This window comes from Salvia hispanica, chromosome 1, assembly GCF_029641045.1.
Source record: "Salvia hispanica isolate PSC_SH4W2 chromosome 1, Shi_PSC_v1, whole genome shotgun sequence".
NCBI classification, from domain to species: Eukaryota; Viridiplantae; Streptophyta; class Magnoliopsida; order Lamiales; family Lamiaceae; genus Salvia; species Salvia hispanica.
Genome location: NC_142692.1, coordinates 3,704,966 through 3,730,218, shown reverse-complemented (window position 1 = coordinate 3,730,218; position 25,253 = coordinate 3,704,966). Strand labels below are relative to the sequence as shown.

General features: G+C 35.2%; 4 protein-coding genes across 4 annotated transcripts; 1 reads left to right on the top strand and 3 right to left on the bottom strand.

Moving 5' to 3' along the window:
- Positions 1-5,068: 5,068 nt before the first annotated feature.
- On the top strand, positions 5,069-6,378 carry GATL4 (galacturonosyltransferase-like 4). Its single transcript, XM_048125515.2, has one exon. The coding sequence runs from the start codon at positions 5,249-5,251 to the stop codon at positions 6,239-6,241; it is 993 nt and encodes a 330-aa protein (XP_047981472.1). The 5' UTR covers positions 5,069-5,248; the 3' UTR covers positions 6,242-6,378.
- A 74-nt stretch (positions 6,379-6,452) lies between these two features.
- Positions 6,453-12,046, bottom strand: LOC125222738 (F-box/RNI-like superfamily protein). Its single transcript, XM_048125514.2, has 8 exons — positions 11,578-12,046; positions 10,793-11,029; positions 9,859-10,265; positions 8,897-9,082; positions 8,467-8,659; positions 7,850-7,926; positions 7,150-7,300; positions 6,453-7,009 (listed from the first exon to the last, which is right to left on the bottom strand). Exons 1-8 carry the CDS (start codon positions 11,842-11,844, stop codon positions 6,713-6,715), a joined length of 1,815 nt encoding a protein of 604 aa, XP_047981471.1. The 5' UTR covers positions 11,845-12,046; the 3' UTR covers positions 6,453-6,712.
- A 1,283-nt stretch (positions 12,047-13,329) lies between these two features.
- On the bottom strand, positions 13,330-16,074 carry LOC125185472 (superoxide dismutase [Cu-Zn]). The gene is made up of 8 exons (XM_048082002.2): positions 15,925-16,074; positions 15,174-15,268; positions 14,973-15,074; positions 14,767-14,862; positions 14,451-14,482; positions 14,286-14,361; positions 13,916-13,969; positions 13,330-13,597 (listed from the first exon to the last, which is right to left on the bottom strand). Exons 2-8 carry the CDS (start codon positions 15,247-15,249, stop codon positions 13,575-13,577), a joined length of 459 nt encoding a protein of 152 aa, XP_047937959.1. The 5' UTR covers positions 15,250-15,268; positions 15,925-16,074; the 3' UTR covers positions 13,330-13,574.
- Positions 16,075-19,888: 3,814 nt separating this feature from the next.
- On the bottom strand, positions 19,889-22,373 carry LOC125218497 (acyl carrier protein 1, chloroplastic-like). The gene is made up of 4 exons (XM_048120177.2): positions 22,211-22,373; positions 20,958-21,050; positions 20,689-20,811; positions 19,889-20,208 (listed from the first exon to the last, which is right to left on the bottom strand). The coding sequence occupies exons 1-4, from the start codon at positions 22,274-22,276 to the stop codon at positions 20,086-20,088; spliced, it is 405 nt and encodes a 134-aa protein (XP_047976134.1). The 5' UTR covers positions 22,277-22,373; the 3' UTR covers positions 19,889-20,085.
- Between the last annotated feature and the right edge of the window lie 2,880 nt (positions 22,374-25,253).

Genomic DNA, 25,253 nt, shown 5'->3' with positions numbered 1-25,253 from the left:
TTATCATAGGCTTATGTGTAAAATAACATTTATTATTAATTTGGTTGTTTATTATACATATGCAATTTAATGTTTCTTTTTATGACAATGAATTATTATTCATATAAAACTCAATTGTCCAAATTAATTTTTAATCAATAACTATTAGGAACTTGTCCATATGCATATAGTTCGTAAATATTGATTACTTTCTTATTATCCATCACACTCTATTGAGCATGATATGATCTACTATTATTAAACTAATTTTGTATTATTGTGTATAAGGGTGCACTATGGTGCCACCATAGATAGGATAACACCGTACCATTAATATAGTCCGTTAGATCTCATTTATGGACGCCTAGGATTAAGTTTCGTGAAAAAACATGGGTTTGCAGTCTACTGTATTAGATATTGCAGTCTACTGTATTAGATATTGCAGTCGTGGTAAACTGCAATATTGTTGTGGTAAGACTTCAATATTCTATGAACAACACTGCAATCTGACAACGTAAAATTAGAAATTTCCTATTTTACCTCTCCGTGTTTTTACACGTGGCATCATGACGAGCACACGATTTTCGGATCCAATGACCTAAAATTAAAATGGTGGTATGGTGTTACAATAAAGAGGATTGTCATCTTAATACATCCCACTGTGTATATATATAAATTCAAATACGCTAAATATCGTACATACTACACAAAACAAAGTTTTCGTTTGATGATCTATATTATATTAAAAATATAAAAATTATTGGGACATAAAAAGAATTCCAATTATACTATTACAATTTATAAGCCTAGCTAGGCTTTGTGCCCCCGACAAAGTCCCATGTAACTAGACACAATCTAGTATATGTGTCCTACCACACAATGACATAAATCTACATATACCACTAATTTTACAAACATAAAGTCCCCACCCAAAAACACATTATTAATTAATCCATAATTTCAAAAGGTTACAACTTACAAGATACAATTCACTTTAGCCGCCATACATGCTTGCATGCGCACATATATAAGAAAGAAACACCTATTTGGTCATAACATGAATCAAAATATATTTTTAATTATTGATCAATAAAATTATAAAGTCGTGTTAAATACCATAGAGAAAATTATCTTTGAATACTAGACAAATTAATGTTTTATTGTTGGCCATTATATGACTAATTAATAGTGCTACTCATGTGTTTTTATATGTGAATATATATACACACATATGTGGAAAAGGATTATATTTGGTACAAAGTACTAAGAAATTAGCTATAAAGATAATTTTGTGTGGAGTTTTGAGCACTACGAGAGTGTGAGTGCTACTGTATCATGCGCACAAAAATATTGCAATAGAGGTGCCCACAACTTTATTAATTTTCTTTTGAGTTTAATTGTTTGGCCACTAATTACTAAGTAAGTCAATATTTACTATCATTAATCTAAAAATTATTACTAGAAATGACTAAGTAGATCAATAATCAATCTCTAATCTCCGAGCCACTAATTTACCACTTTAATCACCATGCACATGCTTGCGATGCTAATGATAATGCAAATTAAATAAATAGGAGTAGTACTAATATATAAGCATATTAAATTAGGATTAATTTATTTTGGCCTTTATATATCGAACCAATTTTGACGTGTGCAATATGTCATATTAAGTGATGGAGCGACACAAGCTTAAGCTTAAAGTCATTGTTGTAAACAAATTATAAAAGAATTCTTTTAATATTTTGAATATTAAAGATATATTATAAATAATTAAAGTACTATTCAACTTGAATTGATACGTTTCCACCACCATATATATTGATATAGAGATAACTTGTCCCATTACTTAGGCGGCAGTCAATTAATTGTTGGTGATTCTTATCCACCCAATCATTGCATATACTTGTGAGTTTTGGGGAATTTTCATTGTGATGTGGGCACAGATATGTACTATCGAAATAAATGTACATTAAGCTTTGTATACACTAGACTAATTCATCAACCACACATTTTTAAGACTATTCTTTGTATTATTTTTTCTTTTATTTTAATTATTTATTAATTTTATAAAATCAATATAAAAAATGAAATGTTTCTATTAAAACGGAATAGGGGAGTATATATCTTCAACAATTTTTCCCTCTACTGGATAATTTTGCTTATTATACTATTTGTATAGGACGGATGGATGAGGTAGAATAATATATATTTAAAAAGGCTAATTTTGCTTATAATGACAGATCTTAACTTACACTTAAATTCATTGCATAAATATTGTTTGTTAATGACATGCAAATCAATAAATATCGAAGAGATCTTAAGCATACCTTTGAATTTGTAGAACATGTGACCACAAATCATTAGTGAATTACACATATTTAATTAAATCTTTGGGTACTATTAATAATTCAGTGGTACCAAAATAATTACTTAGAACTATTTAAATTGCTACAAAATTTGACAACCAATATACTCGTATTATTATTAGAGATTGCAGTGCTCATCACTATTCCTCGAGCCCTTCAAAAATACTACGCGAACGAAAAATCCTTACACGCCCCATCATTCTCTCGTGCCTTTTTTTTCACTTTCTTTAATTTTATTTTATTAGTATTTGATAGAATTAGAAGTGATTTTGAGCAAGAATCTATGTTGATTGCTCCACGCAAACCATCATTTCTTTCCCAACTTGGCTTTGTTGGATGTCAACATTAATCTCAATTATAAAGCCAATGCTTCAATACTCTTTGAGTTTTTTTTTATAATCAATTTAGCACTAGGAATATTGCTATTGGTCTCTAAAGTAGTGCTTTTTGATGCCATCAAGTAAAAACTCACATGTAATTTCGGCAGCAAAAAATTAATTGATTTTAGTAGTATGTATGGAACAAAAATCGATTTCCTTTATCAACATATTGTAATACAGTTTGTAATACAGTTGTCAGTGCGGAGCTATGATGACTTTAAGGTCATAGGTTCAAACCTTTCCACTGATAAACTTTCGCTCAAACCTAAAAAAATCGATTTCCTTTTAGTATGATAGGAGAAATGGCAAAATGTTATTGAAGTCCCCAAATCATAGCTGACATAAACATGCTGTCATTATTCCTGGTAATCTTTGGGGTGCAAAACAAAAAAAAACATTGACCTCATAATTAAAATCATCACTTCCCAAATATGAGAGCTAGAAATTATAAATGTATGGAATACTCATGAATTTGTAAGATGAAGAATCCCAAGTTCCAAGAGATACATAAATGGCATTGGCTAATAGCACATTTGAGTAGAGAGAGAGGAGAGATATGTAAGCATGGAGATCATCATGTTCCCTCTTTTTATTGCCTTAACCTTTTCAACTCCTCTTTCTTTATCTATTCACCCCAACCACATCATTTTTTCTACTATACTATCATATTTTATAATGTATTATGTGGGGCTTAATTACACCTCTTCTTTAGCATAGCAATGTGGCATATGTTCAAGAGTTATTTGATGGTGGCCTCATATGAGATGGTCCAAGGTTACCAATTTGAATTATTTAATATTTTCTAGTTTAAATTTGTCACACAAGTTTTCATCTATAGGCTCTTTTATGTAACTGTATATGGTCTGCACTCTGCACTCAAATCAAATGCATCACTACCTGTCTAGACACGTCATTGTAGTTGTAAATTAAATGAAATATGAAAATAGATGAAATATAAATACATAAATCACAATCACATTTCCAAAAATAATTTTGTCAAAATACTATATGGAGTAACATTTATGTATAAATTGATTAGAAAAATGCTATCCTATATAGTCCGAAAAGGTTAACCAGACATGCGTGAAGATATTTGTGTAAAATAGAATATGATTCAATAAGCTTATCTATGGGACAAAATTATGATCATAGTTTTTAGAGGTTTAAACAAAAAATTTTGCATGCATGTATCACAAAATGGGATCAATCATTAAATTGTACTAATGTGCTTTAAATTATATGTTGGATGATGCACATATATGTACATTAACTGGTACAAGTCTTCCAATCTTCTACGCAAAAACCTCAGTATCTTAACCTTATGTAATAAAAAAAAAAAATTAAAAAAAACCTTAAAGTAAAAACAAATTGTATATATGAAGTTGAGGTATTACAAGCCCATTATCCCTTTCATGGGCTTGTAAATCTTCTTACGCTTTGGTGAAAGCCCAATCTTAGCTAAGCCCATTTGGTGAAAGCCCAACCACAGCTAAGCCCATTAGTTCCTTTTTAGGACATTGTTTACATGAGTAGATTTTAATCTACACTTTGCTTTGTCAGAATTGAAAAAGATATCCTACAAAATTTAAGTTGGGTATATATTTGAAAAGTATAAACTTAGTAAGCATATACAGTATCATCAATGATAATCTATAATAAGATATTTGTATTAGGTTAGTTATAAATTGAAGAACAAATATACACACAACAATTTTTTATTTAATAAAATTATGAGTCGTAAGTTATTGGAGCGCTTGATTTTTTTGGTTTACTTTTTAAACGTCTAAATATTAAGATTTAATTTGCAATCAACCCTTCTATTAAAGAGGAATCACTGATGATGGTCAGTTGTCACAACTAGATTCTTGGGTCTAATACTACCATGTTCTAAAGCAAACAAGCTACACCATACCCAAAAATTCTAATTGTCAAGTCATAAGCAAACAAGCTACACTAGCAAACCGAAAACACAAAAACGAAAACATAAAGGCATGTTCGGTGTGAAAGATTATATCTTTTAATTAAATATGTAATATTTGGTTTATACGGTTAAATCTTACAATTTAATCCTATTTGGGTAATCATATGATAATTAGTTATAGTCACCTCCTTCAAATAAAATAATCTCACAAATTAATCCTAAATAGATCATCATATGCAATGAGTCATGACAATAGACCGTCATCAAAATAGAATACTTTTTAGTTAGGCAAAGGATGATTCTTCCAAACAAGTTCTTTCTACTTTGATAGTAACATATGGTAAATCTTTCAACTCAATTTCAACCAGTCTTGATAAATCAAACCTAATGTCCGAATTTTCTTCCTCTGCCACAGATCCTCACATCACTTTCTCTCTCCTCCCTGTCTTGATACCACAAAATATTTCTCTCCAAACCTCCATTTTTTTCCATCCTCCAATGGTTTCATGAAACTCTTTCCTCCCAAATAAAAAAATAAACTAAAAATAGAAAAGAGTTAAAAGAAACAGTTGCAACTTGTAACTAACTAAATCAGAGACAGGATGGCCCTGTCTCTTCTCCCCCTCCTCGGCCTCCTGTCCACCATCCTCCTCCGCTCCGCCGCCACCGTAGCCGCCGTCCCTTCGTTCCGGGAGGCCCCCGCCTTCCGCAACGGCGCCGCATGCAGCTCCCACGTCGTGCACGTCGTGATGCCCCTCGACACGAACTACATTCGCGGCACCATGGCCGCGGTGCTGTCGGTCCTCCAGCACTCGACGTGCCCGGAGAACGTGTCATTCCACTTCCTCTCCGTCCACCTCGACGTCGAAATCTCCTCCCTCATCAACTCCACCTTCCCTTTCCTTACATTCGAGATGTACCGCTTCGACCCCGGTAAGGTGAGTGGAAAGATATCGAAATCCGTTCGCCACGCGCTCGACCAGCCCCTGAACTACGCCAGGATCTACATGGCAGACATCCTGCCTGCTAGCGTCAAGCAAGTGATATACCTGGACTCTGACATCATCGTCGTGGACGACATCTCGAAGCTGTGGGGGGTGGATTTGGAGGGGAAGGTGCTGGCGGCGCCGGAGTACTGCCACGCCAACTTCACGAGCTACTTCACGGAGGCGTTCTGGTCGGATGGGACGCTGGCTGGGGTGTTCGAAGGGAGGAGGGCGTGTTACTTCAACACGGGGGTGATGGTGGTGGACGTGGAGCAGTGGCGGAGGGGAGGGTACAGGAGGAAGGTGGAGGAATGGATGGAGGTGCAGAAGCACAAGAGGATATACCACTTGGGCTCTCTGCCACCGATCCTGCTCGTGTTTGCGGGGAATATAAAGGGAGTGGAGCATAGGTGGAACCAACATGGGTTAGGGGGTGACAACTTGGAAGGCAGGTGCAGGCGGCTTCACCCTGGCCCAATCAGCTTGCTGCATTGGAGCGGCAAGGGGAAGCCGTGGCTGAGGTTGGACTCGCAGAGACCCTGCTCGGTCGACTACTTGTGGGCCCCATACGACCTCTACAGGTCGTCTCGGGTTGCCTTGGAGGAATGATGTGATCATGTGAAACCTATATGCACGCATCTCTGTTTCAAAGCAAGTGTTAGTGTATATGTATAGAGGTTGGATGGAATGCATTAACGCAGCCTCATACTATTATTTATGTAGTATATATAATCATGCAATTGAGATGTAATTGCAAATATCTAAAAGGGAGCATGCAAAAAGGAAGAAGACAATTTTGGCTATCTCAACTAGAAATACATAAAGAATGTTGACTTTCTTTCTGAATACGGAGTATGAGTTGATGACAAATTATTTATAAAAAATAAGTCCTTTACAATTATGTATCATTTCACATACTATTACACAAACAGAATTTACTTACTGCAGATGTAGGAATTAGTCATAGTTGGGTTAAGCTATGACTTTATTCACTAATAGAGGAATTTTACAGAGTTGTTTTTTGCCACCGGCAGAGAAGCAGCACGAACGTAGTTCACTCTCAAACTCGAACCTGAGGATTTAAAGGTCGACACACAGGTAACTGATGATGGATCCAGCTCGTCTTTTGGTCCGAGAACTAACCTTCCACTTCTCGACCAGTATCTTCTTCATTCTCGTACACATTGCAACCATGGTCGCAACTCCAGCTTCAGTGACCCTGGGGCAGTACACCATGTGGCACGACTCCAGTAACGTGCATCTTCTTGAAAGATAGCCAACCCCCATGTCTGTTATCTGGCGACAATGTGATATCACGATGTTCTTTAGTAAAGGACAACCTTCGCTCAACTCCATCATCGCATTATCCCCAAGATTCTGTCAGATGGGAAACAGATTGTTAGGAACTGTGGAGCTGTAACATGAACATCCAATATAAGTTACAAGCTTGAGATGCAAATTACTAATTACAAATTGAAACGGAGTGAGGAAATTTGAGTCGGAGTTTGAAGCCAAACCTGAAGAACGCTTATATCCAGAGAATTGAGTTCAGGGCTGCCTCTAGCAATAGCAATTATTCCAGCATCCCCAATTTGGTGGCAACCACTTACATTCAATTGATGTAAGGAGCAGCCTTGACCTATTGAAATCAGTGCTTCATCCCCAATCCTGGTGACCACAAAGAAAATCTAAGATCATGTCAACCGTAAAAAAGGTGTTCTGGGTAGAGTTCCATAGCAAAACCAGATGGAATGTAAGAGTTCAATCAGAAATCATAAAGCTGCAACTATTCCAAATCATATAGGCAGCTTTAGTTGCATGAAAACATTGATCTCTTAGACACATGACAACAAATTGTAAGGTTTGAAAGTTATATGATTTTCAGAATAGGAGTTTTCCAGCAGAAGAGCTCAAATTAACAGAGCCAAGACGCAAGAGCAAGAGAGCTGTAGACGGTATTCATACTGTATCAAAGCAAGCCTGTCACATAACATTTAAAATAGAAGGGGAAGAAAAGAAAACCAGAGTAAGGGGATAAACAAGTGATGTGGTAAACAGGCATACAGCACATTATCATCCGAAAGCTAATCTAACATTATTCAATTAGAACTCCTTGTGGAATCCAAGGCAGCATTATAAATGTATGTTTATATAGAACATAGGGCACTAAGTATTGAATCATCCCATATAAGAAAGGAGAGAGGGGGGATCACAAACCTGTCACAGAATCGAAGCGTGAGGTCAGTGAGAGATTTACAGTTTTCTCCAATGGCAACTATTCCTTTATTTCCCACCTATCAATGGTGCAATCGCAAAATATAATTAGGATAAAAATATAATAAAGGATTAAATATATGATTTAACATAACCATGAAATTCTGAGGGTGTTGACAGATGTGGAGTTTCATTTGGAAAACAGAACTTATCACTGTCATATGCAATACCTTAAGTTTTTTGCATTCTGTGTACTATGCCAAATCAATTTAAGCAAGCATTTCAACTATTGTAATTATACTAGACAACATAGTTTTAAAGGGCATGATCAACTCCGAAATACCAATTGGAATCCTTTAAGCCACCTTTCCTGGAAATTCCAAGATAGATTATGGATGCCAAATTAAGTAAACCAGCCAAACAAATAGGAAGATATGTGCCATGGACTTAGACCTAACTAAATCCTCAAGAAGGGCAGTAACTTAATCTCGGAAGCACAATGTTACATACTAAAAGAACATCTTGCCAGGTCAGATCACAAGAGAAACACATTTTCGAGTAAATATTACGAACGTATAATAATTTCATTATGTGATATCAACAAAAGGAAGAGTACCTACCTCATAACATCGGCGAATATGGAGTTTCTTTAAGTTACTACAGCCCATGGCTATACTACACATGGAATCATCCCCAATCCCTGAGCAATCTACCAAGTGAAGAGCTTGCAAGAATTTGCATCCTTTACCAATTTCGCTTAGGGCACCACTTTCTATCCTCTGACAGTACAGCAAGGCTAGCTCAGAAAGTCGGCTGCAGGCATGACCCGACATACAAAAATTAAATCAGTTTACCAATAGGTACAAACATAGGAAATTAGTGCAAGTTCCAAACAGGAAACAAACAAGAGGCCAAGGTTAAAAATAGTTATTTCTTACTCGTGCAGTCCCTATAGCTAAAGAGGAAAAGATCAGAGCAAAGTCAAGAGTGAAAAAGGAGAAGTCCAAATGCAAGTAGAAGGCAATTGTAAAAAGGGGACCGGACACTTACGCACAAAATTTTCCAACAGACTTGAATCCATCAGTTCCAATATTGTGGCAGCCATTAATTTCAATATGCATAAGCTCTGAGCAACCGACAGCTATAGAGTCTAAACCAATGTTACTCAGAAGGAAACAGTCACTCAATGTAAGATTTGTCAACTTCTTACATCCCCTCCCAATGGCAAACAGGCTCCTGCAGAAGCATATATGAAAGACTATAAGTAGGCTGGGATATGATCCATATCAATTAAGTTTTATTTCAAGCCACAACGGAAGGAAATCATAAAAAAGGAAGAAACTCAGAGTCTTTAGCATAGGAAAGTAGAATAATGCTGCTGCAAAAAAATGGAATACATACAAGATATTCAATATAGACCAAGAACCCTATCGGGACGCTAAAACTACACGAGATTACATATCAAACACATAAAACCAATTCAAGTAGAATAAGACCGACACATGGCTTATAATGAATAGCATTCTTATAAGAGTAAGAGTAGGAAAATAAGACTAATCCTTTTAATGTGCAGAAGAGGAATAACAATTCAGTAATCATTACACCTAGTTTACTAGGCCCAGCTGTTCACTGAGCAATCTACTGCCTGAACCAAATAATAATATATGAAAGCAAATTGTATTCACAACAAACTTAAGATTGTAAGGGTTTTGAAATACGATAACACCAATCATAATCTTGGATAGCATCATTATTTTAAAAGACATTAGACACAACAAAGTAAAGGAGTGTTAAGATTGTACAAGCTGTCAATCATATTTTCCATACTTATAAATAATTCACTTCAAAGTTCTTGGACTATGACAAGATGGATGTGCATCCAGCTCTTAAGTATATTGTTGAAAAAAACACAAATTACACAAGAATTGAGTGTATTTAGTCATCGGATTCAAACTTCTAAAGTAGAGAATTCCACATATGAACTGGGAATAACCCAGAGGGGAAAAGGTCACCTGTCTGTCAATTTCTGGAAGCTGTATAGAGCCAATACCACCAACGATGAACAATATATTCCAACAGCTTGTAGAGCTTCATCAGTAATATTCAGACATTGCAGTTTCAGAACTTTTAGTGTGGAACATCTTTTTGCCACAGCAAGCAAGCCTTTGTCATTGATGATCTCTGAGTCCAGTGATAGAGATTCAAGACATCTACAGTGAGATCCCACTGCCTCTAGTGAGATATCAGTGATCTTAGCACATGCAGCAACCCCAATTGATTTCAAGGTCTTCCCACAACCAAGGGCCAGTTGAACCAGTCCTCTATCAGTCAATCCTTCACAAAATCGTAAGTTCAAATCCTGAAGAGAATTGCAGCATTCTCCTATAGCAGCTAAACCTTCATCTCCAATGTAGCAGCCCTGAAGAAGCAGACACAACACAACTGAGTGATTGCCCTTGGTAAAAGAGTAATCAACAACAAATATAACAAATATTGGACACACGAAAAACTAGAAAAGCTTCTAAAACCATACAACCACAAGCTATTATGAATTGTAGAAAGGAGGAACTGAGACTTAGATGTCTTTTCTTTTTCTTTCTTTTTTTTTTTGGGGGGGGGGGGGGGGGGCATATCCTCATTTCATTGAACCTGAAAGGAAGAAAATGAGATGCAAGAAGTGTTTATGCTTCTTGGGAAAATGCAGATACAATTTCGAGTAGTATCTGAAAATTCATGTTTTGCCCTTAACCAAATGAGGTCCTTATCATAATTCACTTTCAACATTCACTACATGGTGGTTTTGGATGAAGCAGATACAGTCGTATTTTTATTATAGCGACCAGGATAGAGTGCTAAATTCCTGATCTAATCCAGGGTACAGCTGACAGAATAATATCAGAAGGAAAATTGAAAAAACAGATAGATAAAGTAAATTCAGGAAGTCACCTGTAAATCGAGAGATTTAAGTGATCGACATTTTTCGGCAAAAGATTTTAACCCTGCGTCTGTTAAGCTAGAGCACCATATAAGGCTCAATTTTTCAAGCTTTACAAAGCTTCCCCCAACAGCTTCCAGCCCATAGTTTGATAAACAACTAGCTCCCATGCTATCATCGCCAAACGCATTTTGGTCAGATCCCTCATCCCACCTGCCCCTCGTAAGTGAACGGCGACGTCTTTTTCCCTGCTCGCAGGAAGAAATCATGGACGATTAGTAGACAGCTCATGGAATGTGAACAAAAATATACTCCTATCGCTTGTATGTATATGTCACTCACCAAAAGCTTGAACACTTCTGTTAAATCAGCTTAGTCTGCTACGGTGCATCAATAATTTTATATTTGAAAGTTAACCTAACAAAGACTACTATAACAGTAAGAAACCAAAATCATTTACCATGCGATTTATCCAATGCAAGTAGTTCTATTCAGCTACACACTGAACACGTCTGATTCATCTTTTAACCAGAAAACTTAACGAATCGATTTGGAATCTTTGTTAGACCAAAGCAAAGTTTTTGTATTCATCTTCCACATCAGATATCTTAACAAGCGGACTTCGAATTTTTCATTGAAATGATAAGCTAAATTACAGAAATTAAAATCGAATCCAGAGCCAAATTCACGAAAAAGTTAGTCAAACCAACCAAATCCTCCACCAAATTCACCAATCACAAACGAATTAAATTATAAGGAAGATGAATTGCAGGCAAAAATTGAGAGATCCACTCACGCATTGCACGGGTAGCGTGACGGAGATGCGCTCGTCGACGAACACGTATTGTATATTCGGGAAGAGGCGGCCGAGCAGCTCGACGAGCTTGTCGGGGGAGGCGGAGGCGCCGATGTGAATTGTGTCGCGGCTGAGGCGCTCGAGGCTGAGCCACCGCTTGCAGACCAGCGAGCAGGCGTCGCGGCTCGGCTTCGCATCCAGGCGCCGGAATATCTCCACTATCAATTCGTCCGGCAGAACGCCGTTCACCAGATCAAACCCTTTCATTTCGCCTCAATTTCAACTTCAGTTTTTAGGAGGATCGTGAATCGCGATTAATACACACATATATATAATCAAATACACAGCATTTTGCATATGCACGTGTATTGAGTCGCTACAGTGAGGGAATTTCACCTAGCTAGAGGAAGAAGAGAGAAAAATTCGGTGAGGGCGTGGGAATAGATTAACTGAGATTGCTTTTGATGTGGTTAACTTTGGGGGAATTGTACGTTTGTATTGATAGTGGATTAGATAAATTATTACTACTAATCTCAAGTTTACACTGTTAATCGTATTTTATCTTAACTGTAGATCCACTTCACATTTAAACTGTTTTCTCACATTTAACTGTTTCCTTATTTTAGAGATAAAATCACATCTTGCCAACACAGTTCCACTTCACTTTTTTACCTTTTTCCTTGTTTAAGACAATCTCCACAATCTATCGTTTATTTTCTTAACTATTGAGTCTTATAATTTTATTTATTTATTAGAGTATCTATTTTAAATAAACTAAAATATGTGAATTATAAACAAATTTCTATTCGAAAGGTTTGTTACACCAAACCTATTTTCAAAATATTTGCTCGCTTGTCCCACCAACCTATTCTTTTTGCTCATTTGTTTTGGATGATGCAAAATTTCTAGAATTAAAATCTCACTCGGACGAAATGAGCTCAAATATTCTTATAAGTGTGCGTAGAAGCCCCATCGGGCCGAGACTAGTTGTTTCCGGCAATCAGATTATCTAACATGTGCATGGGGATGTCGGGCATGTGAGGAACGGTGACACCTTGGGATGCCGATTGGTAGGGCATCAAAGATCTAACAAAATTGAGAGTTCTCGCCAAAAAAACGAGGCAATGTACCACTAAAGCCGTTCGTCTTTGCCAGACATAATGCAAAGATAATAGTACTTTCTCCATCTGCCATTAGGAATCTCATTTCTTGGCGGAACGAGTTTTAAGAAAAGTAGGTAGAAAAAAATTGGTGAAACATTAATCTCACTTGTATATATATTAGTTTTAAATGAAATATGAATTGAATGAATTATTGGAATGTAACCATTTATAGTAAAAATAAACCGCAACTCCTATTCGCGAACGAACTGAAACGGAAAGAACGATACTTCTATTCGCGGATGGAGGGACTAATATATATTTATAGAATATTGAGAGGAAGAGACTTTTAGTGTGAAAAGAATATGATGTGAATGAGCTATATATAGACGGATAGAATATTGAAGATTAGAAAAATGAAAAGAATGAGTATATTTAAATCATGCAATTTTAAAAGTGATCCCTTTTCTGTTTTTAATTATTTTTTCATACAAATTTTGTCATGCGAAAAGATAAAGTTGAGATTTTATTAAAGACCTTATAAAACTACCTCTAATTTACTCTTATTTCATTAAAATAAATCTGAACTATCTACCATACGGGGTAATTTAAGCAGATTAATCATTCTAATTGAAAGGCAGTAAGACCTTAGTTTTAATATAAAATCATATTTTATTATCAAATGCAACAAATACCATTTTTATAGGCCACTCAACACCACATCATTTCTTTCTCAAATTGAAGTACAATTGTACAAAACATGTAGTAATAGATAGGAATGTAGTCCAGCATAACAAGAAACTTTTATTCAAGTTTTGGGAAACGATATAGGGTACTTCTCACAAGTCAATGCAGGCAAGCCATGAATGGAGTAGAGTGAACAAAAGTTTGCTCAGCTCAGCCCTGAAGGCCAATAATACCTGCAACAAAACAGACAAAGTTAGTCGATGTCTTATGCTTCATCGGCATCGATTTGCTAGTAACATTGGCTTTTACACAGACTGCAGCAAATGTAATGTTAGTTTTTTAAGATTGAGCCTGTATCTGTTTGTTGTGGTCATGGTATGAACGAACTAAAATAATTACTCGAATCGTGACAAGTTCAAGGATTTACTCATTCTGTAACAATTGGTTGTCTGAAGAGAGTAGCTTGGCTAGCATGAGATATCTATCTATCACAATAGACTGTTGTCGCATCATGTTTCAGTAGTGTAAGAAGATGAGAATTTATTTCTTACCACAAGCAATTCTACCACCAGCATTGCCAGTGGTCTTGCTCAATTCATGTCCACCTGAGATAACAGGGAGAAAGTGTGTGAACATACTGAAAAAAGGTAAGGAGATTGAATATAGTTGGACTGAAAGGGGAGGTGGGAATAAGCACAGAAAAATACAAGAATAACTAGTTATTGCTTACAATGATGTCCCACACAGGAACTTAATTTAACAAATGGTTTTTTGTATTCGAGTCAATATCCCCTCCGGGAGGATGGGAAGATTGGCTGGCATTATGGATGCGTTGTTCTTTTCTTTATTTAGAAAAAAAAGGACATGCCAACTTCATATGAGCAAATAACTAAGCATTAAAAAAAGGGCAGAGATGTATACCCTTTCCAAGATCATCAGGATCACCATGAACAACAACTGCTCTTCCAATGATGGAATGTGGTCCACTCAGTGGGATCTGACAAAGGAAAAACAATAGGGCCTTAATATACTTGAGCAATAAAATAATGTTGGGTATTTACAAGATGTCATGGCAAAGAAAAACACCTGCTTGTCAACAATGGTGAAACTTGCGGTGCCTGAAACAAGATATCAGAAGATAGTTGGGCTCAGAGTGGATTCTATATTACAAAATGTCAGGCTCACAAAATACCACAAACAAATCAAGAAAGAGAAAACTGGCGAAGGCAAAATAGGACGAGGCTTTGATGCTTTCTTCATCATGAAAATTCTATAATCCACATAAACAACTGCCACTTAATTCAAAGATTATGCGAGATGGTCTATAGTGCACAAACACTAAATGTAATACGGATGCCTAAACCAGATAGAACACAACACTTTACAAAAAAAAGGGTGATACCATCTTCTCCAACAGTTATATTCCCAAGGTCACCAGCATGGCGAACATCATCTTCGGGGGCACCATGCTCTTTGCCAGCAGGATTGAAATGAGGTCCTAATATTGGGATACCATGACCAATTTTAATAAAAAAAACTCTAATAATAAGATTAATCAAAGCAGCCAAATTCATTAACAGAGCCATAACAAATATTGCAAAAGTTTACCAGTCGACATGCAACCGTTGGTGGTGTCACCAAGGGCATGCACATGAAAGCCATGGAGTCCAGGCTTAAGGCCAGAAAGGCTTCCAGTGACAGTTGTTGGACCTGATTATAGCAATAGATAAAGATTAAAAAAAAAAATAAGCATCCTTAAACCAACCATGTAGCAACATCTCAACTGATTTCATGAAAATGATAAAATACCATCTCCCTCCTGGGTGAAGAAGACCTTGCCATCAACACCCTCACTGCTGCTAAGAACTACGACAGCCTTCACCATGGTTATGTTTTTATGTGTTCTACAAGGTTTAAAAAGAAACACTTCAAAATAAAGTAACATCACAAACCAAGCATTCAGTGAAATGGTAAACAAAGAGCATATCACAAAACATTGCAATTAGCATTGAAGTTTCAGATCAAATTGTTTATCTGACATCGAAATTATACAGAAAGCTCAAAAAAGATCAACTCATGCTATGAATAACAATAAATCCATTACCTACACTTAGCATATCTTCCAAGTATTAAAACTAAGAAAATTTCTCGATACTCATAAGAACTTGCATTCCATACAGCATCAAAATTTGCTTACAAAATAGTAATCAACTTCAATCCAGATTAAGCAAGATACTGTATAATCCATACTCAAACCATAACACGAAAGATCTAAACAATTCCACCACACAAACACTATTCAAAACTCCATTAACGACAGAATGAATCACACGAATAGACGAACGTACTTGAAACTAAATCAATCTACGATAAACAATGAAATAGCAAAGTCAGATTCATACTAGATCAAAAATAGCTTGAATAATAAGCTGAAAGTAATCAACAAATCAAATACAATCCAAATTTTAATTCAAAAAAATCCGAACAATGAATAAACAATTAAAAGTAATCAAACACGATCAATTTTTTCTCTCTAGCTTTTGTACGGAATGAATTTTACCTCAGGACGCCCCTGATTGAAGCAGCAGAGCTGAGGAAGAGAGAGCGATAGGGAAATACTGAGAAATGGAAGATTCTAGATAAAATGCAGACTATATATGAAAAGAGAAGGGTAGGTGAAGCCCATATATTTCCATTTATCTTAATAATTTCACCTACATAATAAATTTGAGAAGATACCGTCACTCTAATTTGAAGGCAATAAATGACATAAGTGTGGGTTACTGAATTTAATGTAGCGGGCTATAAATTATTTTCGGCAAATACATAAGTCTAGTTGAATTTTGAGTCAACATTAGGCCTAATTGAATATAGAGTGGTCGAGTTGAAAATTTAATACTAGTAAATTATTCCCTCCGTCCTCGATTAAGAGTCACTTTGACCAGACACGAGTTTTAAGAAATGTAATGAAAAGTTGGTTGAAAAAGTTAGTGAAATGTGAGACCCATTTTTGTTATATTGGTTTTATAATAAAATGTGAGTAAATTGAGTTAGTGGAATGTGAGACCTACTTACTATTTATGATAAAAATGAAGTGTGACTCTTAGTTGGGATGGACTGAAATGGAAAAATATGACTCTTATTCGGGGATGGAGGGAGTACAAATTTTCTCACTTTGACCAGACACGAGTTTTAAGAAATGTAATGAAAAGTTGGTTGAAAAAGTCAGTGAAATGTGAGACCCGTTTTTGTTATATTGATTTTATAATAAAATGTGAGTGAATTGAGTTAGTGGAATGTGAGACCTACTTATTATTTATGGTAAAAATGAAGTGTGACTCTTAATTGGGATGGACTGAAATGGAAAAATATGACTCTTAATCTGGGATGGAGGGAGTACAAATTTTCTCACTAATATTTAATGTTTGGATCTCAGCCCAGCTTTATAGGCTAATCGAGCAAAAATTTAACATTAAAAATTCACATATATATTTATTATTCTTAAATAATCCTATATTTATAATAAATAAACCCATGAAAATTAAACATCTAATTATAACAAATTCTTAATTTTAAAAATTTCAAAAGTTACATAATACCACTAGTATAAAGTTATGATAAGTTATTAAACGATAATTTGGCCTCATTAAGTCAAAATTACGGGATTACAAACTGTCAACAAATAAAATTCAAACAAATTGTCATAAAAATTTCACTTCACTATAGAAAAAAAAAATGAGTCATGAAGAAAATGCAAGTAGTATTTTTAATTTTCTATACTTATTAAAGTAAGTTTGCCAAAGGATGATAATGCTAAGGCAAAAGCTTGTATCCGCATACTTTCATAGTATGAATCATATAATACAAATAGAACTTTTATAAAAATACACAATAGGTCGAGCTTCAAGCGGACTTAGAGCATCCACAAACCACAAAGGGGGAAGTGATGTCGCGCCGCTGAAGAGTCACGATGTGAGGCGTTGTGCATCACGAGTGAGAGGGGTCGGGAGGGCGACGAGGGGAGGCCGAGGGAGGGGTAGGGCGAGTGCCACCGATGCGGCGCAGACGCTCTTACAACACTCGTTGTGGCGCACAATGCCGTGACAGAAGACAAATTTTTAAAAACTCTCTATAAATACATATCTTTTTCACATCTTATTTTCAATTCCAAAACCATATAAATTCCTTTTGAATGAATTTCATCGACGACGATCCATACAAGGGCAAAATTGGCAAGCGTCTGCCAATGTAATTTCACATAGTTCGGCGACAGGATCGATCGATTTGTTATCGGTAACAATGAACACTATTGATTATGATATGAGTGAGATCACGACCACAATAGGTAATGGAAACTTGTGAATGCTCTTAGACTCGAGCTATTGGTTTTAATAACAAGCCCAATTGTAGCTAGTTTTAAGCGAGTGGCCCAGTTCCAAACCTTAAAAATTATCATTGACACATTTGGTGATCTTGGACTGTGCTGGCCCAATCTATTTGACATTTCTATATACATATTCTAATGTATTAAGGCTACCACACATGCAATAATTGAACCACTTGCAAAGTTTTTGATACCTAGATTAAAAAAACCACCCACAATCAAATAATCCAAGCATATATTTCACAAACTAGCACTATATACATAAACAAACCCACCCATAAGACTGGCAAACAAACCTTTGTCTCACATCCTTCACATGTCCACATGCAATCCACTTACACACTCATCACTACCCAATTATCAAACTAAAACTTTTGTGGCACTTCACCCCACATTGATCCCTCTCAATCATTCCCATTTCATTATATCATCAATCACTCCCAACACTAACTAATCCCCTCCCCCCATTAAATCATTACCACCAATGGCTTTTCCCTACTTCCTCATCACTACTCTTTTCCTATCCCTCACACTCTCAATATTCCCTTCCCACCAAACAAGCCCCACCATCTCCGCCGCGCCGGCCGTCCTGCCGCTCCCTCCCGACACGCCGCTGTCGCCGGATATCGCGCCCCTCCTCCCGTCCCCCGGAGGCTCCTCGGGCACCCCGGGATCTTCCATGCCGACCATACCCTCCACCCGGAGCCAGAACCCGGACATGCTCGACCCAGTCGGCCCCGACACCGCCCTCGCCCCGTTCGGCTCGCTCCCGGAGTCCTCCGCCGTCAAGATTCCGATCAAAGGGCTTGGGAGTGGATTTTTTTTTGCTTTTTTAGTGGTGTTCATGATATGATAAATGCTTGTTTTTGGTGATGAATATTCTCTAGCTAAATTTTACTCATAAAAGTTGTATTTGATTCTTCATAGTATATATCAATTGTTATGTTATTATTTATTTCATTTTATTTTAGGTTTATTGAGCTAAAATATGACGAAATTGGAAATGTTGAGTTTATGGTAAAGTGCATTGTTTAGTAAAGTGTTCTCTGTGGAAAGCTAGTTTTTTCAAAAGTTTCTTTAATAAAAGGAAGAAAAAAGGGTGTTACGATTTTCCAGGTAAGTGAAATTTGTCGTGACTTTTGAATAAATAGTAAATTCTTTGAAAATGGTTGATCAATAATAGATTCGTGCATAGGTAAGATGTGAGATTTTAATTTATTCATAGACATAGATCAAATGGCACATGTTTGGTAGAGATTAACAGTGATGTTGGTCAGTGCATGCCTTCTTTTCATATTATTTAATTTTTAGTCTCCTATTTATTTATTTATTGCTACATTATATTATATGGAAACGGAAAGTGATACTACTATAGGAGTAGTACTATTTAGTTTTAGCCTTTTAGGTGTATTCAAATAATTAGCCTAATATCTCCCTCTTTTGACCTAACCCTCATCATAATATTTGACTGCGCCGTGGGACAATTTGAGGTACCCAAACTCAAAAGATACAAATAATTAGCCTAACATCTTCAACTTTAGAGTGACATAGAGCTAAGAAAAATTAGTACGTGATCGTGTATTTACTTGATTATTTACTATTTTATCTACGTTATTCTAAAATTATATCCCAACATTTAACAATTATATCAATTTATACATTAATTTTTTAAACTTATCAATTTTAGGGCAAACCTTTTAAATTGTAGTAGTACATACTCCTATCATTTTGATGATCATTGAAATTTTACTTACTACATTAAGTTGAGCTGCGACATGGCGTGCGAGAAGACAACCCATTATCTGGCTACAAAAATAAGTTGTGCTCACTGGTAATATTTTATTAATGTTTAAATGAAAAGAATTTGGGATATTATTGATATATAATAGTTTCTTTTTTAACAAATGAAATTAGTGCCTATATTTTTTATTTTTTATAAATGAAACAAACTTTCTTCCAACCCAGCACAACAAATCAATAACAATAACCATGGCAATAGAAAAAGGAAATGCTATAATATATCCTAATTATTTGGAACTCAATTAATACTAATAGGTTCAAGAAAAATTCTAGACTTGTAGTACATGACTTACTCAGACGCCAATTCCTTCACAAATGACAATGTGAAAAAAAACAGAGAAGAGGAAAGACAACTTCAAATATAATTTAATAGGATCCAAACAAGAAAGATGAGCTAGATGCTTCAAACATGAACAAAAAGACCAACACCAAGAACTCAAGGTGAGGGTTTGTCATGAGATGGCAGCAACAAACATTGATTGAAATATATGATGATCTCTGGCTACAGAACTTCTCCTAGAAACCCGATTGGTTTCTTCACTTCTTCTCCAAGAGCTCCTCAATGAGATCAGCTGCTTCTTGAACGGTGCTGATGCTCTGGGCGCTCTCTTCCTCCACGCAGATTCCAAACTCCTCCTCAAGCCCCATGACGATCTCAACCTGGCCACAGAGAAAGATGCCGTTTACTCTCACAGAGAAAAACAATCAAACAGTTATTGGAAAATATATCATACTCCATATCTTACAAGGAAAAGAATACAAATACATTGTTCAAATTATTACAATACTGCAATTGTGACAAAGTGAATGCCCATCATAATAATTAAATGACAATTCATGTATTGCATTACCACCATGAGTTTAATCACATGTAGTTCACATAACTTATTTAAGAATGACACTCAACTTAAGTAAAAGATATCTCTAATTCTTTAATCTTTACATCTACATCTACATCTACAACTAGCAACAAGCACCTCACACACAATAGCTAAAAGTGAGTTCTTTTTTCCAGGAACATAAAAAAGGCTATCCATATGCAAAAAGGTGGATAGGTATGTTGATAACCCTGACTTAAAAGGCAACAAGTCAACAACAAACATTTCATAGCACCCATAATTGTAATAGAAAATACTTTACCGTGTCAAGAGAGTCAGCACCGAGTACAGAAAATTTCGACTCTCCACAGACATCACGGTCATCGGGAAGAGCAAGCTGTTTCTTCACTATGTCGACTACTTTGCTTACGGTCTCTGGCTTGGCCTGCTCCACAGAAACATTCAGAATTATTCATAACATCGACACGTACGACCAAGAGACCAAGTCTCAGCAATTGGAAGCTGAATACAAACAGACACCAAGGAAAAGAGGATAAGTCTAGAAACAATAAATGACAATAAAATACTTACTGCGCACGCAATGCGGAAGCGACGAACAGGTAATCTGTGAGATTGGAAGCCATTCCCAGTGAATGACACTGAAGCCTTCTTCAGATTTGAAACCTGCAGACAATTCAACAAAATTAGGGGAAATTAAGATTCAATGCTCGTATATGAATAAGCATACTAATTGAAATAAGTTATTGAACTCGACATCCTTTTGTGAAAGATATTTCGTTCATAATTCTTGCAAAAATCCATTGAAACTGTATGCAAAGTTGTGGCAGAACATTCTAGAAAGTTTAACGAGTAACAAATCCAAAACACACACACCGGGCATCCATAGCAGTATAAATAAAATCAGCAAAAAACCCAACTTTGAAAAACCCTCAACTTTCCCCCACTATAATAAACCACCAGGGACTTTCATATCACAATTCTACTTTCAACATATCCACACATATATGTATAAATATTTTTATACATATAGTTTATTTACCTTATTTTTTGTATAAATTATTCGATTTTGATAAAATTAAAATTACCAAAATAGTATAAAAATTATTTAAACTAGTGATAATTAACAAAGTTGTGTACTAAATCAGAAAGGAGTACACATTTGCTTTTAATTAACCAAAGAAAAAAGAAATTAAAATACAAAAAAATATAAATTAAATAAAAAAACATCTGTGGCGCGTCGGTGGCTTCCTAAAGTGGGGCCCCACCGTGGCAGAAAAAATTGTTAACCTATTGAAAACTCCACATTGCTTCCCCACTATAATAAAAACAAAATCAATTTTGGTTTTTGGGTTTAAAAACCCCAATAGTTGAAGCCCTAGATATCTTACATCTAAGTCAAAACCCTACAAATAATTTATTAGATGCTGATACAAATAATCAATTTTGCATACTAGATCTGAAGAGTGAAGATTAAATCCCTTAAATATATTTACATCCAATCGATAAATCAATAGATTGGAAAGCGAACAAAAAGCGATGTATCAAATTAACACTTAAAAAAGACAATATGAAACCACTCCTTATAAAATTCAATCTTCCACAATACAAACGATCTCACAACATCCTTTGCGATAAACTCAATAAATTAGACACAGATCAATTTTTTTAGCAGCAGAATCACATGTTTTTCTACTGAACATCACAGATAACAAAAATCAAAGTTAACAAATGCAACACACCAACAAAAACACAGAAAATCTATAAACTTAAAAAAAATTCAGCTCCACTAAACAAAAAATCACTAGAATCGATGAGAAAGTAACCTGATTTTGCTTGATTAAGGAAGAAGCAGGGGAGAACTTAACACTGGAAGCAGTAACAGAGGCCATGTTTTATGGGATCAAAGAGAGCGGATCTGAAAAATTGAGAAGAAAAAGAGGGGGTGGCGGAGAGCACGAAGAGTGTGAAGCGAGAGACAATAAATGTATAAACATAGGAATTATAAATATATTGTATTTGTTCTTCATTGAAGGTATCGAAATTTGGGAGAATATGGTTGAAGGGGTAATGGGCTTTGCTTTGTTTGTTGGGTTATAGGTTTGATTTATTTCATAGGAATACACTATTTTGTTAATTATTGCTATTTAATTAGAAACAAATGTGTTGTACTTATTTTTACTATGATTTATTTAATTATGTGATTTGTAATTTTTTCTATTAGGTAGTTCTATAAATTTTGATTAGGTAAGTCTTTAATGTTTTTTTTTATTTCATAGCCATCCAATTTTAAATAAAATATATGAAGCTAAAAAATAAATAAATAAATGGTGAATTGAAAAAAAAAGTTATTGGATGTTGAATACTATTGGGTGTGCAAAATTTATGGTCTCTACATTGTGAACATTAAGGTTCTCACCTGAAAAGTGGATGCAACACTAAATTAATATTGGTGTGATGTATTTAGAGCCGAACAGAAAAAGGGAAGGATGCCGCGATGCCATCCATTGTGGGGGTGCAGAGGGGATGCTTTAAGGCGTGCGTTGCTTGCCGCCTGTTGCGGGCCCACGCCGCGCCGCCAGGGCAGGGGTGGTTTCAGGGATGGGAAGGGATTTTCATTTTTGTTATTCCAAATTCAAAATCCTACACTATCTCCGACAAAATATATCTCTCCGGAAAAGTAGGGCCATGCAAAATAATCTTAAATTTAAAAATTTTATCCGAACCAAATCGTAATTTATAATTTGATTCTAATTTTTTTAGATTTTTTATTCAAAATCGGATATTTAAAAATTTAAAGTAATCCGAAATCCGAAATATATTTATATATATTTCATAATCTTTAGACGACGTTTCAAATGTGACACGACGGATATATATTTTCCTGTAGGCTCAATCCAATAGAAACGCTCACTTTTCATTATCAGAATAGCAATAATTTTCCACTAAATTATAAATTTGGAAAAAGGTAATTACAAGGCATTAGTAATTTAGTACATAAAATGATGAAATATATCATCATAGCACACATGTCTTTCAATATCCAAAATGTATCATAAAGTTTCTGGAAGATGTTGATCGAAGAAAATGACATTATTCTACCATTCTTGGACAAATTTTATTTTGTCAATTTGTATTAGATAAATAGATACATTTGTTAAGAAAAATATATTTGAGTAAAAATCTCTAAAATAATCATTTATATGATTTTATCTCACTATATCGGTCTTAAAAAACCAACGACAACTAAAATGACTTTTTATGCTACTGGTCTTCAAAAACCAATGACAACTAACATAGAAAACTGCAAGGATATGATTATATCCTCTAGAAGCCATGACAGACTCAGGTGGGATCGAGTGGGGTCGACCGACCCTACCGTCGTCGGCCGAGAGCTGCCGGAAATTCCATTCATGGACCTCCGAGATCTGGCGCAACTCCACCTTCGACCCCACAGAGCTCTGCCTTGACGCCAAGCGACAAATCTAATAATTATTCATAAAATTTTATGTACGTTGCATGCTCCGCTAAACACAAACGAACAACCTATTTTACTCTTTTTGCCTGATGATATGTTTTAATTTCCTATTAACAATTTAATAGTGCATTGAAAACAAAAGTTTTTTTCAATGATTAATAATATCCTTATAGTTATATGATTTTGCAAAGTGCAAATCATATGCACAGTTTAACACATATTCTCCATGATTAATTGATTATACATCCCACAGAAACCCCTCTTTAACAAAAGTGAATAATTTATTTGTCCAAAAATAATAATTAAGGGAAAAGATGCGAAACAAAATTATTCCTTTTAGATTAGCGTTTGAATTCAAAAGTGTTATTTCCATGATGTGTTCCATGCATGATTATGAAAAAATAACTCAAAAGTAGAACTTTTTAATCGACTTATCTGCATGTTTCTTACATATGGGGTCAGCCAATTCTAATTTTCAATCATTAATTTAAAATATTTTAACAGAAATTAACCTTGAAGGTAGATTAAAGAAGTCACCCTTTAGTTTCTTTTAAATTACACAAATGGTCTATTTTTTGTCATAGTATTTTTGTTAATACACAAGTTCGATATATTGATGTTACATCTCCGTTCTCACATATTTAGCAACATATCACATATCGAATGATAGTGTTCTTTTAATATTTTGCAGAATATTTTAAACGAAAATTGTAATGTTGAGTATCTTCTTCCAATATTATGAGGTTAGATATTTACAACACTAAATCAATGTGACAACATCAAACATTTATAAAAATGAAATGAAGCAAGACAAAGATAAATAAAAGTTTCCAAACACGGCCTTGGATTCAAAGCAGGTGCATGAGTGCGTCACCTAACTGCAACACAACCGACGATTAGGTACAACTGCTTCGAAGCTGAACGCTGCATTATGAGCTGTACATTTCGGACAAAACTGCCCTCTGTCATTGCTTCTGATGCAAAATATGGAGTAGTACTTGTATTAGACCTCTTTAAAAGAGAATTAACAAATTAGTATGTACTATTATAATAATTGAATTAATCGGTAAAATCTAGGACTATCGATATGTCTAGTCGAAATAATCGTTACAATCTATGATCGATATTTCAGTAATATCACTACTATTTTTGAATTCAAATTTGTATTGACCAGTATTTACTCCCTGTATCCGCTAATAATCTTTCCATTTCGTAATGTTCGACAGTTTGACCAGTAAATATATCATTTATTTTTTACTACTATCCTTCGTCCCATAAAAATAGGCCATGCAGAGTATTTCCTTTTTCCTTCTTTTAATAGAAATAGTCCATATTATGGTAACATTTTTCTCCTTCCTTTTTAGAGTAGTTTATTATTTATGATTCGCACC

What these genes read in the sequence shown, in the direction of transcription:
- GATL4 (XM_048125515.2), top strand. Translation starts at nt 5,249, where the DNA reads ATGGCCCTGTCTCTTCTCCCCCTCCTCGGCCTCCTGTCCACCATCCTC.
- LOC125222738 (XM_048125514.2), bottom strand. Translation starts at nt 11,844, where the DNA reads ATGAAAGGGTTTGATCTGGTGAACGGCGTTCTGCCGGACGAATTGATA. An exon ending in TCACGCTACCCGTGCAATGC is followed by an intron (nt 11,030 to 11,577) that starts GTGAGTGGATCT and finishes TCCTGCGAGCAG; the next exon opens with GGAAAAAGACGTCGCCGTTC. An exon ending in TTCCAGAAATTGACAGACAG is followed by an intron (nt 9,083 to 9,858) that starts GTGACCTTTTCC and finishes ATGCTTCTGCAG; the next exon opens with GAGCCTGTTTGCCATTGGGA.
- LOC125185472 (XM_048082002.2), bottom strand. Translation starts at nt 15,249, where the DNA reads ATGGTGAAGGCTGTCGTAGTTCTTAGCAGCAGTGAGGGTGTTGATGGC. An exon ending in TCACCATTGTTGACAAGCAG is followed by an intron (nt 14,362 to 14,450) that starts GTGTTTTTCTTT and finishes TTCCTTTGTCAG; the next exon opens with ATCCCACTGAGTGGACCACA. An exon ending in TCCTGATGATCTTGGAAAGG is followed by an intron (nt 13,970 to 14,285) that starts GTATACATCTCT and finishes CTGTTATCTCAG; the next exon opens with GTGGACATGAATTGAGCAAG.
- LOC125218497 (XM_048120177.2), bottom strand. Translation starts at nt 22,276, where the DNA reads ATGGCCTCTGTTACTGCTTCCAGTGTTAAGTTCTCCCCTGCTTCTTCC. An exon ending in CCTTAATCAAGCAAAATCAG is followed by an intron (nt 21,051 to 22,210) that starts GTTACTTTCTCA and finishes AATTGTCTGCAG; the next exon opens with GTTTCAAATCTGAAGAAGGC. An exon ending in GCTTCCGCATTGCGTGCGCA is followed by an intron (nt 20,812 to 20,957) that starts GTAAGTATTTTA and finishes TCTGTGGAGCAG; the next exon opens with GCCAAGCCAGAGACCGTAAG.